Here is a 12,674-nt window from a genome sequence, read left to right on the forward strand (position 1 = left end):
GGGAAGCACTCGTGTTCGGCCCTTTCACAAAACACATGCAACAACGGGACACAGAACAGACACAGTTGGAAACTTCATTGTTTTCTTGGCTTTATTATTTTTAAAGGATAAAATTGGTGATATACTATAATTTTTTAACCAACAATACCAACAATACGTTAGTCCTTCTCTCAATACTTTTCAATATTTCCCTACACTGTCTGTGGCGTTCGGCCTCAAGCCCATTGATTCCTTCTGAAGACATAAAGATCTTTTAAAAAATGGGTAATTACATTTTTTAAAGTATTAAGTCCTAAAACAAGCTGAGCACTGTATGTAGCAAATGTTACTTAAATATATAAATAAATAGTGCATTTCTTGGGGACTATTTTCATTCACGGATTAATACACATTTGGTGCACAAGCGAGCTATTTAATTATTTCACTCATTGTGGATCATTGATGTGCATTGATGGATCGCTGTGGCACAGAGGAATAAGATATATCAGGCTTTGGATACACAGACAACACTTGTTAGTAGGATCATTTTTGGTTTTGGTCTTTTCATGGGATTTGTTGACAATAAGAAAAATATATACTATCAAAAGACTTAACTTTTAAACTAGTTTTTATTTAATTTATTAACATTTGATATTTAGGTCATGTTGTTTTTGTACTGTTTTTATTTTAACGATTAGCCTCACGAATTTACGTGGTGCAGAGCAGCAGTGACTATACAGATTAAAACACACTGGTGAAGCCAGGGCTGAATGAATTGATTGATTCATGGTGTTTGTATCGAAATTGCAATTGGGAAGAATGCAATTTTACATCACTTATGCCTTACCAGACTTTAACATAAATATCCCCCCCCCCATCGTTCAGTCCTCTGCAGAATAGTTGTAAGAAGTAAGGATAGATTAGGGGACTAAAAGTGATAAATGGGAACCATTTATGTATTCATGGTCTTTATATTTGAATTTCAGGCAGCGTCTGTATGTTCACCTCGCGTGTGTGTGCGCTCATACTGAAGTATACTAGCAATACCTGTGTCTGCTGTGCTCGCCCTGTCTCCATTTTTTTGCATAAACTATCTCCCTCCTTTGTTCTCTCCATCTTTTGTGTCCGTCTCTGTCATCTCAGCCTTTTGTTCTTGTATGCCTCGCTGCCACTTGACTTTCATCCGCTCCTCTCTTTTGCTGCTGGTCTCACATTTTAACCCCACAGACACACTCTGCGTCATCTTTTCCATATTCCCCCTTGTTGTTGTTGCTGTTGTTGTTGCTGCTGCCTTCGTCCCTCTCATCTCCCTCCATCTCTCCTCAGATCTGTATAAGAGTCTCCAGTCAGGGTCGCAGGCTGCCCTACCTCCTCACTTGCAGCTTGCTTTCTCAGGTAATCTGCATTCTCATGTGTCTCTCTCCGTCTGTGTCAAGTCGAGCTGTCGTCTGCTCAGCTGCAGTGTTGTTTGCTCTGTAACTTTTTGCTTGCTTCAGTATATTTGGCGCATGCCTTTGGTTTGTCCTCTGTAGTTGTAGCACAGTAGACGCATGTTGTAAAGCTATTGAAGTTATTCAGAGAGATGTTTTTTCAGTAGTTTGCAGAATGAGAATTCAGTTGGTTACAGATGGTTCTTTGATTTGAGAGCAGCAACATGTGAAATTGAAACTCTGTCCACCATGAATGTATGCAGCTTTATCTGTGGCTGACTTCAGTTGTGTTTATAGCTGTTAACAGAGACTTAAAGGTCACAGTCCAGTCTCACGTGGATTATTCATGACTCTCAGGTCAAAGAACCATCTGAACATCTAAACCACGAGACACAAACTGAAACACAGCTCATCATGTCTTGCCAGTTTCCTGACCAGCAGCAACAGCCAGTTGCACCAGCTCACCATGTGATGCCTCTCAAACTAATAATATTAGTTTGACACTAAAGCCATGTCTTTGTTCAGTTACACCTGAGGTTAAAATGTGCATCTCAAATAACAGAATGTTGTTTGTCTGCAACAAACCTAAATATTTTCATCATCTTTTTTTATGTAAGAAGGACAAAATATGTCCAATCTAATTCCTCCTAATGGCCAAGTTAACCCACAGACATGTCAGCGAGCAGTTTCCTGCAGCTCAGTGACTTCATGTTTCTGCTGTAAATTGTGCTGCTTTTGTTTCTGCTTGTGTTTTAATCTCATGAAATGTATCCGACATGCCGACAGCTATTTAACAAGACTTTGCACCCAAAAATCAGCAGGTGTAAGGTTGAAGTTGTAACTGGTATAGCCCAACAAATGCTGTGGTTTTGAGGCCAGTATCAATATTTGAGAATGAAGAAAATATATCAGCCAATATTCCTTTTTAAAAAAAATTTTTTTTACATAACATAAACACGGGATTTATACTGAACAGGACATTTTACAGTTGAAAAATAAACTTGTCAGTGCTCTTTAGTAGAAAAACTATGTAATGGAGAGACAGTTTCTGATTATCTCAAACATATCTAGGGGATTTCTGTGCTGCAGTTACTTTCATACTACTTGGCCAATTTCATATACTGATACGATATATCTGTGATGAGCTCATACTGGCTGATTTATCAGTAGAGTTGGGTGATTTGTCACTCGTTTGAGATTGTGCTGCACAGGTTCTACAGAGGTATCTGTCGCTTGAATGTCTCAAATCAAAGTAGATGAGTCAGGTATTTAATTCACTGGGTTAGCCCCAAAACAGATTCCCATCTGGTAATTTTATCTGAGTGATTAATTTACAATATCATGATTAGAGTGGGAACAATTTGTTAATTAATTGATTAATCTGCAACAATTTTGATGATGGATTAATTGTCTAAGTGACTTTTCAAGCAAAAATGTAAAATATATCAGAGATATTCAATTTACAATGATATAAGAGTATAATGAGTTTTGGATCGTTAGTCGGACAGAACAAGAGATTTTAAGGGCTCTGGAAAACAGATGGGCATTTTTCAGTTTTCTGACATTTTATAGACAAAAAAATGTATTTAGAAAATAAACGACAAATTAATCGTCAGTTGCAACCCGAATCGTGATATATCAATATCGCAATATAAAATGACAACCAACCCAGCCAGGTCATTCTATGCCGGTTTCTTCCCTCGGCATGCAAGGAGGGAAGCGTTGCTGAAACACCTCTCTGTTATCAAAGAACCAGGTATTACGTTAAGTACGTTCTTTTTCTAACGTCGTTCTGTGTTTCACTATGGGGGATATGGCCCACTCCCGGACTGCATAATCTCCCAAAGCCATACGACTCAAATGTCCTCAACCAAGTCCTCTGGACAACAGATCTGCGCCCCTGTTCAACACTCCTGCTACGTGCGTTGCTCGCAGCGACCCGAGCCCAGAGCCGCTCCATCGAACTGTCTTACGAGCCAAACCGTGCAGCGGCTGTTTTCTAATATTTCACGGACCGAAAAACATCAGCAGATTAATCCTTAACGAAAGTATTTGCTAGGAAAAATGGAAGGAGGATGATGAGCAGCCATACAGGCTACAAGGAGGAAAAAAAACTTTGAGATGGAGCCTTTTAATGTACATTGGTACATTCAAATGTTGCACAACGAAGGCCATCTTTAATCCGCAGGCTGTCCGATGTCCGACAGGAGAGATGAGTTACTCTCATCCAGACGTCAAAGTCGTTAAACATCTCTATCCTCTCCCCTCAGATGCGAACCAAAGCCAGGGTGGAGACATGAAGAGGAAATCCCACTGACCAATAACAGCGCAGGAGGTGGACACCAGTGGGGTGACATCACAGCCTCCTGGACACATCCACCAATAGGAATCTTCACTTTGATTGACTGCCACAGCGATGTGGTATGAGGGGGCAGGGCTCCACTGCCTCTTTTAAAATGGACCTAAAGGAGAATCAGTTTATCCTCGCTACAAGTGGCAATGATGAATTAATTTAACTGTATTTTCTAACGAACCGGGTATGAGAACAAGACGGAGTGAATGACGAGAGAACTTATTTTTTGTTCAGCTTATTTTTATTTTTGTCAACATGTTTACATATGACCGACCTTGATCACTGTGGAATGAGTGTGAGCGAGGTGGTGGTACAGATGAGAGTAGTAGTACGCTACGTAATATAATTTGTATTTAAGCTTATGTGGATTAACAGGACTCTTGTTCTTGCAGTACAAAAAGAAAAAAGAAAAACAGACTGAGTAATGAATTTTTATTTTTCTGTCTTTTGTCTCAGATGTGGGAATCGTCGTGTCCGTAGAAATTTTATTGTTGGTCACCTCTGCTCCCACAAATGACTGTTAAGTAGTAGCTTAAATTAATATCGATAAATTATTTGTAATTTACACAGGGACAAAAACATGTTATATTGTGTGTGTGTGTGTGTGTGTGTGTGTGTGTGTGAGCGAGAGAGCAGTGAGGTTGATATTGAATGTGTATGTACATAAAAAAACACAATATACTGTTAATTTCTTTCCAGATTTCTCTGTATGAATGGATAAGGACGTGTTTCCCCTTTTTTTCACAATAATGAGCGAGTCTAAGTTTGATGCCCCTCTCTTGCTCAGTGTGTTTTTGGTGCTGTTTAATCACACTGGACCTTTTCTGGAAAAAAGACTTGAATTGAAAAAGTTTTGGGCTCCTCTTCTGGAGAGGGGAGCCGCCTGTGAGAGAGGGGAGAAACGTCAAGATTGTAGCCTACTTGAATCTTGTTTTTTTTTTTTGTGAATTAAGATTTTTTTATTTACTTTATCTGCTTATTGACTCGAACCAACTTAATATAACACAACGCCTTAGTTTATATTGAAAAAGTATGAAAAAGATCTATGCAGGACTGTAAAACGCTCAATGCAAAAGTACAAGTCGTCGCTTGGCTTTCAACCTCTACTCAACTTGTCAGTGCATTTCTGGAGTTGTGAATGTTTGTAGATGTTATGTCACCTGAGACTCCTTTTTTTCCTGGTGTGTGTTCAGACAGGACGCAAAGCGAATTTCAGAAGCGTAAAAAAGTTTGCATACAAAGTCAATGGAAAGCCGCGCAAGTTCGCCTGGGGTGCCGCAAATGGGCGCGAAGACGAGTCTGCGCACATTTAAAATGTTCCAACTTTTCCGACAAAAAAGTCACATTTATCCCGCGTTCATGTCATATTGTTTAAACCGTAATTATGAGCAACAGAGTGGGGAAACCATTTACGTCAGCCTCCAGCTTGTAATTCCGAGTCAGAGATATCTATCTCTTTCTGATACCGACGGTATCTCTCGCTGGGTGGAAATGACTACATTTATGTCCAACTGTTGGCAAAATGGCTGCAAGTGCACCACCGCTAGCAGTTAACTAACAATAAAATCTAATGTTAACACTAATACAGTTGATTCAGCTAATTTAGAAGGAGCACTGTTTGTTTGTATCTGGTAATGAACTGCTACAAATACACGACGATGCAACAAAATAAGCTACTTTTGGCAGTTTATCTGGTGTGGCTACAAGGTTAGCAACGGTCGGTGCGTTGAACACAAACGCAACACAAACCGTTCCCACGGAAACGGTTGCTAGCTAGCTTCCAGCTAACGTCTGTACATTGGCTGTTTGAGGGCGAATAAACACAAACGGTCAAATTTGCGCGAGGCTGAAATTCCTTTGGCCGTCTGTGTGAACACACCTTTTAGAGAAAACTTCCCTCTGCTGAATACCTCCGTAACAAAACCGTTCTTCCTGAGTCTCTCGCTGTCCTCCCCGGACTAGTTCCCCGCCCTCCTCCATGTGTGTCAGTCTGACTGACCGGCTGCACCGAGAATGGCGCCAAAGATTGTTCTGTAGCTCACCTATATTGGATGGGGTGCAGCTGGTCTGTGTGTGTGTGTGTGTGTGTGTGAGAGAGTGATTATTCTGACACCCCCACCCAATGTAAACCGTTAAATGTCAACGTGTGGTTGTTCAGGGTGTCATTGTGAAGTCATGTGACTGGAGCAGTGGGTGACATCTTATACATTGTGCTTTCTTTGGGGGTGGGGAGGATAAAAATGACATTTTGTGGTTAACTGGTTACTTAATTTGGTCTTTTGTAGATTATTTTTGTGTGTCTATTATGAAATTAAACAAAACAGGTGGTTTTCATGATGCCTCATATTTTTTCTTCAAGCATTCTTGTTTCTTCCTCCATCTTTAAGTGCCGATCAGTGGTGTTGTGATTAAGCAACATGTACTTTCACCATTAACACCAGCAAGCTCATAGGCCCCTGCTCACACTTACTTCACATACTGTCCATTCATTGGCTGGACTGGGGGAGGGGGGGTGTCAGGTAACTGAAAACACCTGTGGATCAAAGGATGTGAGAGGAAAATGGCTCCAATGTGGAAGGAGGCTTTGTTCTCCCCTGTTCATTTTGCTTTCACAGTTTCATTTGGTCCCACCTACTCTGAAGTAAACCTTCACTGAAATGGAGATGCACTTTGTCCGTTTGGCCTGTTGTCGTGGAAACATCAGAGCTGCGGCCCTGGTGCTCATCAGGTGCCCACCAGGTGGGGCCAAAAAGGAGAAGCCTGGTGTTGTTATACACTTTCTCAACAATACTTCCCCACTCTGTCTGTGGCCCTCAGGCCCATTGGTTCCTAAATCTTCAAACTGGTCAGAGTTATTTCTTAATGCAGCTGGGCACTGTGTAGTTAGCTAACGTTGGAGTAAATAGGCCATTTGTTGGGGACTATTTTCAGCAGTGGATTAATAGTTTGGTGCTCTAGAGTGTTTTACCACAGCAGGGCTGTGTGTGTGTGTGTGTGTGTGTGTGTGTGTGTGTGGGATCGACTCAAAATAAATGACTTTATTGTAATGAAGGAATGTGTCACTGCAACAGTGAGGCTCACTGATGTGTTTTTCATAGTTTTCGGACAGACGATACTTGTTGGTAGAATCAGTTCAATGCTGGTTTTGGTCTTTTCACAGGAATTGTTGACAAAGATAAAATATATACAATATCACCATAATTATCCTTAAAGTCGAGACTGAGTCAAGACCAAAAGATCAAGAGTCATCTGTGGTGTAACACAGGCCTTTCATTATCGATTAATCTGACGATTGTTTTCTCGATTAATCGCTTAGTCTATAAGATGTCCATCAGTTCCAAAGTGACATCTTCATTTGTCCAAAACCCAAAGGTGTTCAGTTTACAATGATACAAAATAAAGAAAAGCAAGAAATCTTAATATTTGAGAGGCCGAAAACAGCAATTTTTGGCATTTTTGATTGAAAAATTAATTAGTCGATTTTCTGTCAATCTATTAACAAACCAAAACAGCATCACCGCTACAATGAATATGCTTTATTTTCCTTTTACAAAAACAAACAAAACAAAAAAAGTTACCTTCTAGAAATACAGGTATACAAGAAATAATATGATGGGAGTATTTGCAGTTGAATGCCTGGTTGTCAACAGCCAGCTGGATATAATAATAATAATAATAATAATAATAATAAAATAAAAATGAGTTAACTACTTGTGGATGATAAAGCTTCCAACCAAATGAAATCCCATGCAGTGCATCATTTCCTAAAATAACTTCAGTACTGAGCCTTCAGCTGTGAGCGGTCACAGGGGGAAAATCTTAGTACAAACATTATTTTGGGAAATGCAGCTGCAGAGGGCTCCGCGTCTCATGTGGTTAATCGTACTGGAATACTGATTTTGACCGAAACAGGTTATTATGAACATAGAGGTACACAGCGAATATGATATGAAGCGCAGCAAAAATACAAAAGAAAGAAAGAAGTTGAATATCTTTTTGGTGGTGTTTTCTGTTTCACATCTATAATGAAATAATTTGCCCATCTATGTTCTTACTTAGTGTCTAAGGCACTTTTAAAGAAACATGCTGTTAACATTTGAGGAGGAGGGCAAAGGAGTCTGCTGTAGACAACCATCCTAATCTGCATGTCCAGAATAAAAGGAAAAGAATAATTAAAAGTAGACTTGATGGATGGATATGAGCACCCTGGCATGTAGTTTTCACACTGTAGTAGTTTAACTGTACTTCACCTTGCTAAAAATGCTATTACATGGAACTTGGGAAAGAGGAAAGAAAAAAAACCCTTATTTTCAGACAACCTGTCACCTGTGAATACTAAGTGCTTGATCGGGTCTGTCGGTAGTCTGAAGGGTCAGGCTTCAAATCACAAAACCATGGCACAAACCAGCCCGAGTTTGTTCATCATTATCATGTGTTACAGTTACATTCCAGAGAAGAGCTTTTCTGACAAATGAATACAATCTCTGAAAAACTGTTTGACACACACACAAAAGAATTTTAACTTTTTACATTTTTTAGTTAAACAAAACAAAACAAATTCTTTTAACTTTTTAGCCAGCATGGATGAGCATTAAGAGTCGGACTCATGAGGGACACCCCCCCCCCCCAATGCAACTCCACCATTTGGGTGGGAGATTCTGGTGTGTTTTGCTAGCAGCGGCTAATGTGGCCTCGAGCTACTAGTCTCAAGCAGAGGCGAGGAGCGGGCTGCAGCGGCCTGGTGCTCCACACCCCCAGAGCTTTGTTACAGTACCAATGGTCCCTGTGCTCAGATTGTTTTGTCGACAGATTTTTAACCTGTTTCCCAATTTCCTGTCCAGGTAGCCACAAATGACGTATCTCCATGCTTGTTTTGTGCGACGCAAGAAAAATATAAATTGTATGTATGAAAATATAAAACAATGAATATGGACAAATGTAACTGATAAATTACACTTTTTTAATTTTGTTTCATGTCGCCCTCCTAAGGAATTCTCATCCATGCTGGCTTAAAAGTTTTAAGTTAAATGTTAAAAATCTTTTTCGTGCAACAGACTGAATATTTCTTTCATCCAGATGGTTAGGAGAGTCTTTTGGAGATGCCTTCAGAACAGCGGTTAATGTTGTTAAATTACCTTTTGGGTTTCCAGAGATGGGCAGGTAATTTTTATTCAGAAAAACTGATGCTTTAGCACTAAACTGGGGCAAAAACACTGAGATGTAGTGAGAAGATGACTATTTTCAATCTGTCTCAACTTCTAATCAAACTACATGTTTTACGTAAGCTGTAACCATTTAGTGTCACATTGAAAACGTGGACTGAGCGCCACTTTAGTGCTTCCAGTTAAAAGCTCCCTGTTGGTTTCCAGTTAAAAATTCAAAACATCTTCCTGTGCAGTTTCCAGCATCTTTGCATCATTCGCAGCTCATGTCAGTCCAAAGTAGAGGACAATAAAAACCCAACAGTGTTCCCAATGGTCAACAATACAAAACGGGTTGTGAGCTGTGAGATTCCCAGTTAAAACCCAGCTACACATTCCCTCACTTAATGTTGAGCTGAAGCAACGGAGAAAATAAAATACCCTTTTTTCTTCACAGTAATACACTTTCAATTCAGTCCATGTTTTTCTAACTATTGCATGTCCCGAGATGTTAGTCGTTCCTGTAGTGCTGTAGTGTAGAAGCTGAACAACAAACAGTCTGTACATCAGAGGACTCATGCAACACAGGCAGCCGGCGTGCTGCCGTCCAAAGGCCACAGTGACCTTGGTTTCGGGCTTTTCCATTTTGAAAGGACAGTCAGTCTGAGCACTGGAAGGAGGGAGTGTGTCTGGTATGAGATGGCTTTACACAACTAGTGAGCAGAACACTTACAACTACAGTGAAATATGTTTCCTTGTAGTCCTGCATTTCCAGTGTGGAGTGCATTCACATACGTTACATAATTGATGTGTGTACACCTCACAGTCTCCACCGACATCACACACGCAGAGTTTCATATGTATAAAAAGCACTTTGCACCTATGCGTACTTTCTCAATAAGCTGAGCAGATAACTTCACGCCTGATGGGAGGGGAGTGTTACGTTATGACTCTGAGATGATACATGGCCGAGAGACGAGCCAGGACTAGCAGCTTGCCAGAGGAGAGCGGAGTAAGGCAGAATTGTCCATTTGCCCCTAGAGGCTTTACTTCAGGGGAGGGTGGTGGATTTTCCCTGCAGTGTTAACTGATACAAAAAGGGCAGAGGCGTGCTCCGCCCAGCTTTACCAAAAACAGCTCATCGCTCCAAACTTTTGTCCAGTCGGTGGTTTGAAATGAATAAAGACGATGGTGACGCCGAGGATCTTTTGGGGGAAAACTGGGCGCAGGTCACAGGTGGATGAGGTGAAGGTGAAAGGTGGGAAGTGACGAGGAAAGGGGGAAAGCGAGGAATGAGAGGGTCGCTGTGTCTACTCGGCGTTGGAGGTTTGCGTCTCGTTGAAGTCGCCAGCGCGGCTGTCAGCGTCATCATCCGACAGGTCAACGGAGGCACCGTCCAGATTGAGGTTGCGGCGGCCCGAACGGCTGGAAGAGAAGCTGCTGACGGGACCACCGCGCCTGGTCAGAACAAAGTGACAAGACAACTTAACCCTCTGCTGCTTTAAGGAGTTGTTCAACATTTTGGTAAGGGCGCTAATTTGCTTTCTTGCAGTGTGAGGTGAGAAGATCGATACCGCTCTGTCTGTGTGCTAAGGAGGCGATTAGCTTAGCTTAGCATAAAAACTGGAAGCAGGGGGAACGGCTAGCCTGGCTCTGTCCGTAGTTCAAAAATATGCCTACCAGCACCTCTAGAGCTCACTAATTGGATTCTGTTGGATCTAGTTTGTTTAATAGATACATGTAAATGTAAATAATGTAAAAATGTAAAAACGTTACACGAAGAGTTATGTGGTGGAACTATTCAATAGCGACCAGCGGCTGGACGCAATGAAACAGCTGCAGCGCGAAACTCCCCGTGAAATCACAACTTCTTGTTTTTACATTTCTGTTTAGAGATGTAAAAACAAGAGATGTTGGTACACCTTATTGAACTTTCAGTTCAGTCAGGCTAGCTGTTTCTCCCCGTTTCCTGTCTTTATGCTAAGCTAAGCGAATCACCTTCCGTATCTAGCACCATATATAACATACAGCCATGATTGGTATCGATCTTCTCATCTAACTCTTGGCAAGAAAGCAAATAAGCGTATTTCTCAAAACGTCAAACTTGTTCTTTAACCAGACAACATGGCAGAATACAAGCCTTGCCAATAAGCACACAAGCTAAAGACAGACATAACAATACTTGTAACTTTTAAACAAATATGTTTATGGCTATTTTAGACAAATATGTCTAATGAATGAATTGTATTATTGGATGCCAGTGCCACTAAAATAGCTTGACACCTTACAGCAAATACACACTACTGTTTGGTCGTGTCATTAAGAAATGATCACATTCAGTTTTCTAATGTTGCCCTCTATTGTTATTCTTATAATTGAATCTCGTGGTGTCCTGTTGTGCTTGCTTCAGTTTATTGTCTTGGTTTTCTGAAGTCTTTTTTTGTGGAAGTACGCGTCTGATGACATCTCTAACACCGGGTTAGCAGAGTCCTCCTCGTACCTGAGGCGGTTCTTGAGGGAGTTGACCTCCCGAGTGAGACCCTCGCTGGCCTCGCTGGCGTCGTCCAGCTCCCTCTGCAGCTTCCTGCGGGAGGCGTTGGCCCTGGTGGCCTCCTCCTCCGCCTCCTCCAGCTGACGCTTCAGCTGCTTCATACGAGAGTTGGCTTTCTCCATCTGACAGGAGGACGGAGACAGTGAGAGGTCGTGGGTGGTTGGCTGAATAACCATCCTGACTGAAAATGAATCTTTCAATGCGTGTCAGTTTGCTTCTCACGAGTCAATACCTGCTCCTTGTACTGGTCAGCATGACGACGCTCATCCTCCACCTGCATCATCACCTCCTTCAGTTTCTTCTCCGTACGACGGACGATTTTGTTGGCTGCTGCTCTCTCCCTGGAAGTTTTAAACAGAAAAAGTTAAAACAAGAGCTAAATACCATCTGTATTTACCGTTTTGTCCAACTTTATGTAAACGAAGGTGTTAAATCTTTCACACAGGACTCTCACTAGCACCATCTACCACCATTACTGTCTTAAAATAAATGTCATAACAGGAAATCTCTCCAATGATGTTTCATCACTCAAATGGATGCAAAACGTCGCCTGTGACATCTTGTGAAAACAGGCGAGTTTAGTCACTTACTTTGCTTCCTGCTCAAGCTGCTCCTCCAGCTGCAGGATCTTGGCCTCCAGGGCAGTGATGGACGCCTTAAACTTCGACTTGACAGTCCCCTCGAGCTCTGCCAGCTTTGCTTTCAAATCCTGCGTTTATAATATGCGACTGTTAGGATCATGAGCATTAAATATGATAAGATGTATACTTTTCGTTTAACTTAATCCCTGCATGTTAAAGTGTTTTCACAATTGATGAGAACAGCAAACCGAACAACAGAAGAGGTGGAGCGTGCATGTACAGAGAGGACACAATGAGTCTTAACATAATAACTGAGTTAGTAAATAACAATTACAAGTCAAGGCAGGTGAGATATTAAACTCAATTTGTCACTTTCACAGAATTGAGGTGTTTTTAATAGCTGGCATTCGACATGTATACAAAGCCGACAGGTAACCAGCCGTTTCTTTTATTTTATCCAACCCCTGTATGTACATTAGCACATATTCATATTTGCTAATGTATTTAACAAACTATACCAGACCTTGTTCTGCCGCTCCATCTGTTGCCGAGCGTTCTCACTCTTCTGCGCGGCGCTGCGCTCTCCGGCCAACTCTGCGTTCAGGCTGTCGACCTGAGAAAGAGAGATGACGGCGAGAG

The 12,674-nt window shown here is 41.4% G+C and overlaps 2 protein-coding genes across 8 annotated transcripts in view; one reads left to right on the forward strand and one right to left on the reverse strand.

Annotated features, from left to right (window-relative positions):
* The window catches only part of ubn2a (ubinuclein 2a), a 31,437-nt gene that overhangs the window by 18,292 nt on the left and 471 nt on the right, over positions 1–12,674 (forward strand). For 2 of the 5 annotated variants that reach the window (XM_044190977.1, XM_044190981.1), the window contains 2 exons: positions 1,306–1,374; positions 3,680–6,096. The exons of 1 other annotated variant lie outside the window; for it this stretch is intronic. In XM_044190977.1, the coding sequence (XP_044046912.1) occupies positions 1,306–1,374; positions 3,680–3,726 (116 nt within the window). In that variant the 3' untranslated portion in view covers positions 3,727–6,096. Of the gene's footprint in view, positions 1–1,305; positions 1,375–3,679; positions 6,097–12,674 lie in introns of those variants that run through there. 2 more of the 5 variants (XM_044190978.1, XM_044190979.1) reach the window with 2 other exon arrangements.
* Positions 7,284–12,674, reverse strand: part of LOC122873803 (myosin-10) — a 64,590-nt gene continuing 59,199 nt past the window's right edge. For all 3 annotated transcript variants that reach the window (XM_044190976.1, XM_044190975.1, XM_044190974.1), the window contains 5 exons: positions 12,559–12,648; positions 12,045–12,163; positions 11,687–11,795; positions 11,404–11,576; positions 7,284–10,361 (listed from right to left, as the gene is read on the reverse strand). In XM_044190976.1, coding sequence (XP_044046911.1) covers positions 10,214–10,361; positions 11,404–11,576; positions 11,687–11,795; positions 12,045–12,163; positions 12,559–12,648 — 639 coding nt within the window. In that variant the 3' untranslated portion in view covers positions 7,284–10,213. The remainder of the gene's footprint in view (positions 10,362–11,403; positions 11,577–11,686; positions 11,796–12,044; positions 12,164–12,558; positions 12,649–12,674) is intronic.

Source organism: Siniperca chuatsi, linkage group LG3, assembly GCF_020085105.1.
Source record: "Siniperca chuatsi isolate FFG_IHB_CAS linkage group LG3, ASM2008510v1, whole genome shotgun sequence".
NCBI classification, from domain to species: Eukaryota; Metazoa; Chordata; class Actinopteri; order Centrarchiformes; family Sinipercidae; genus Siniperca; species Siniperca chuatsi.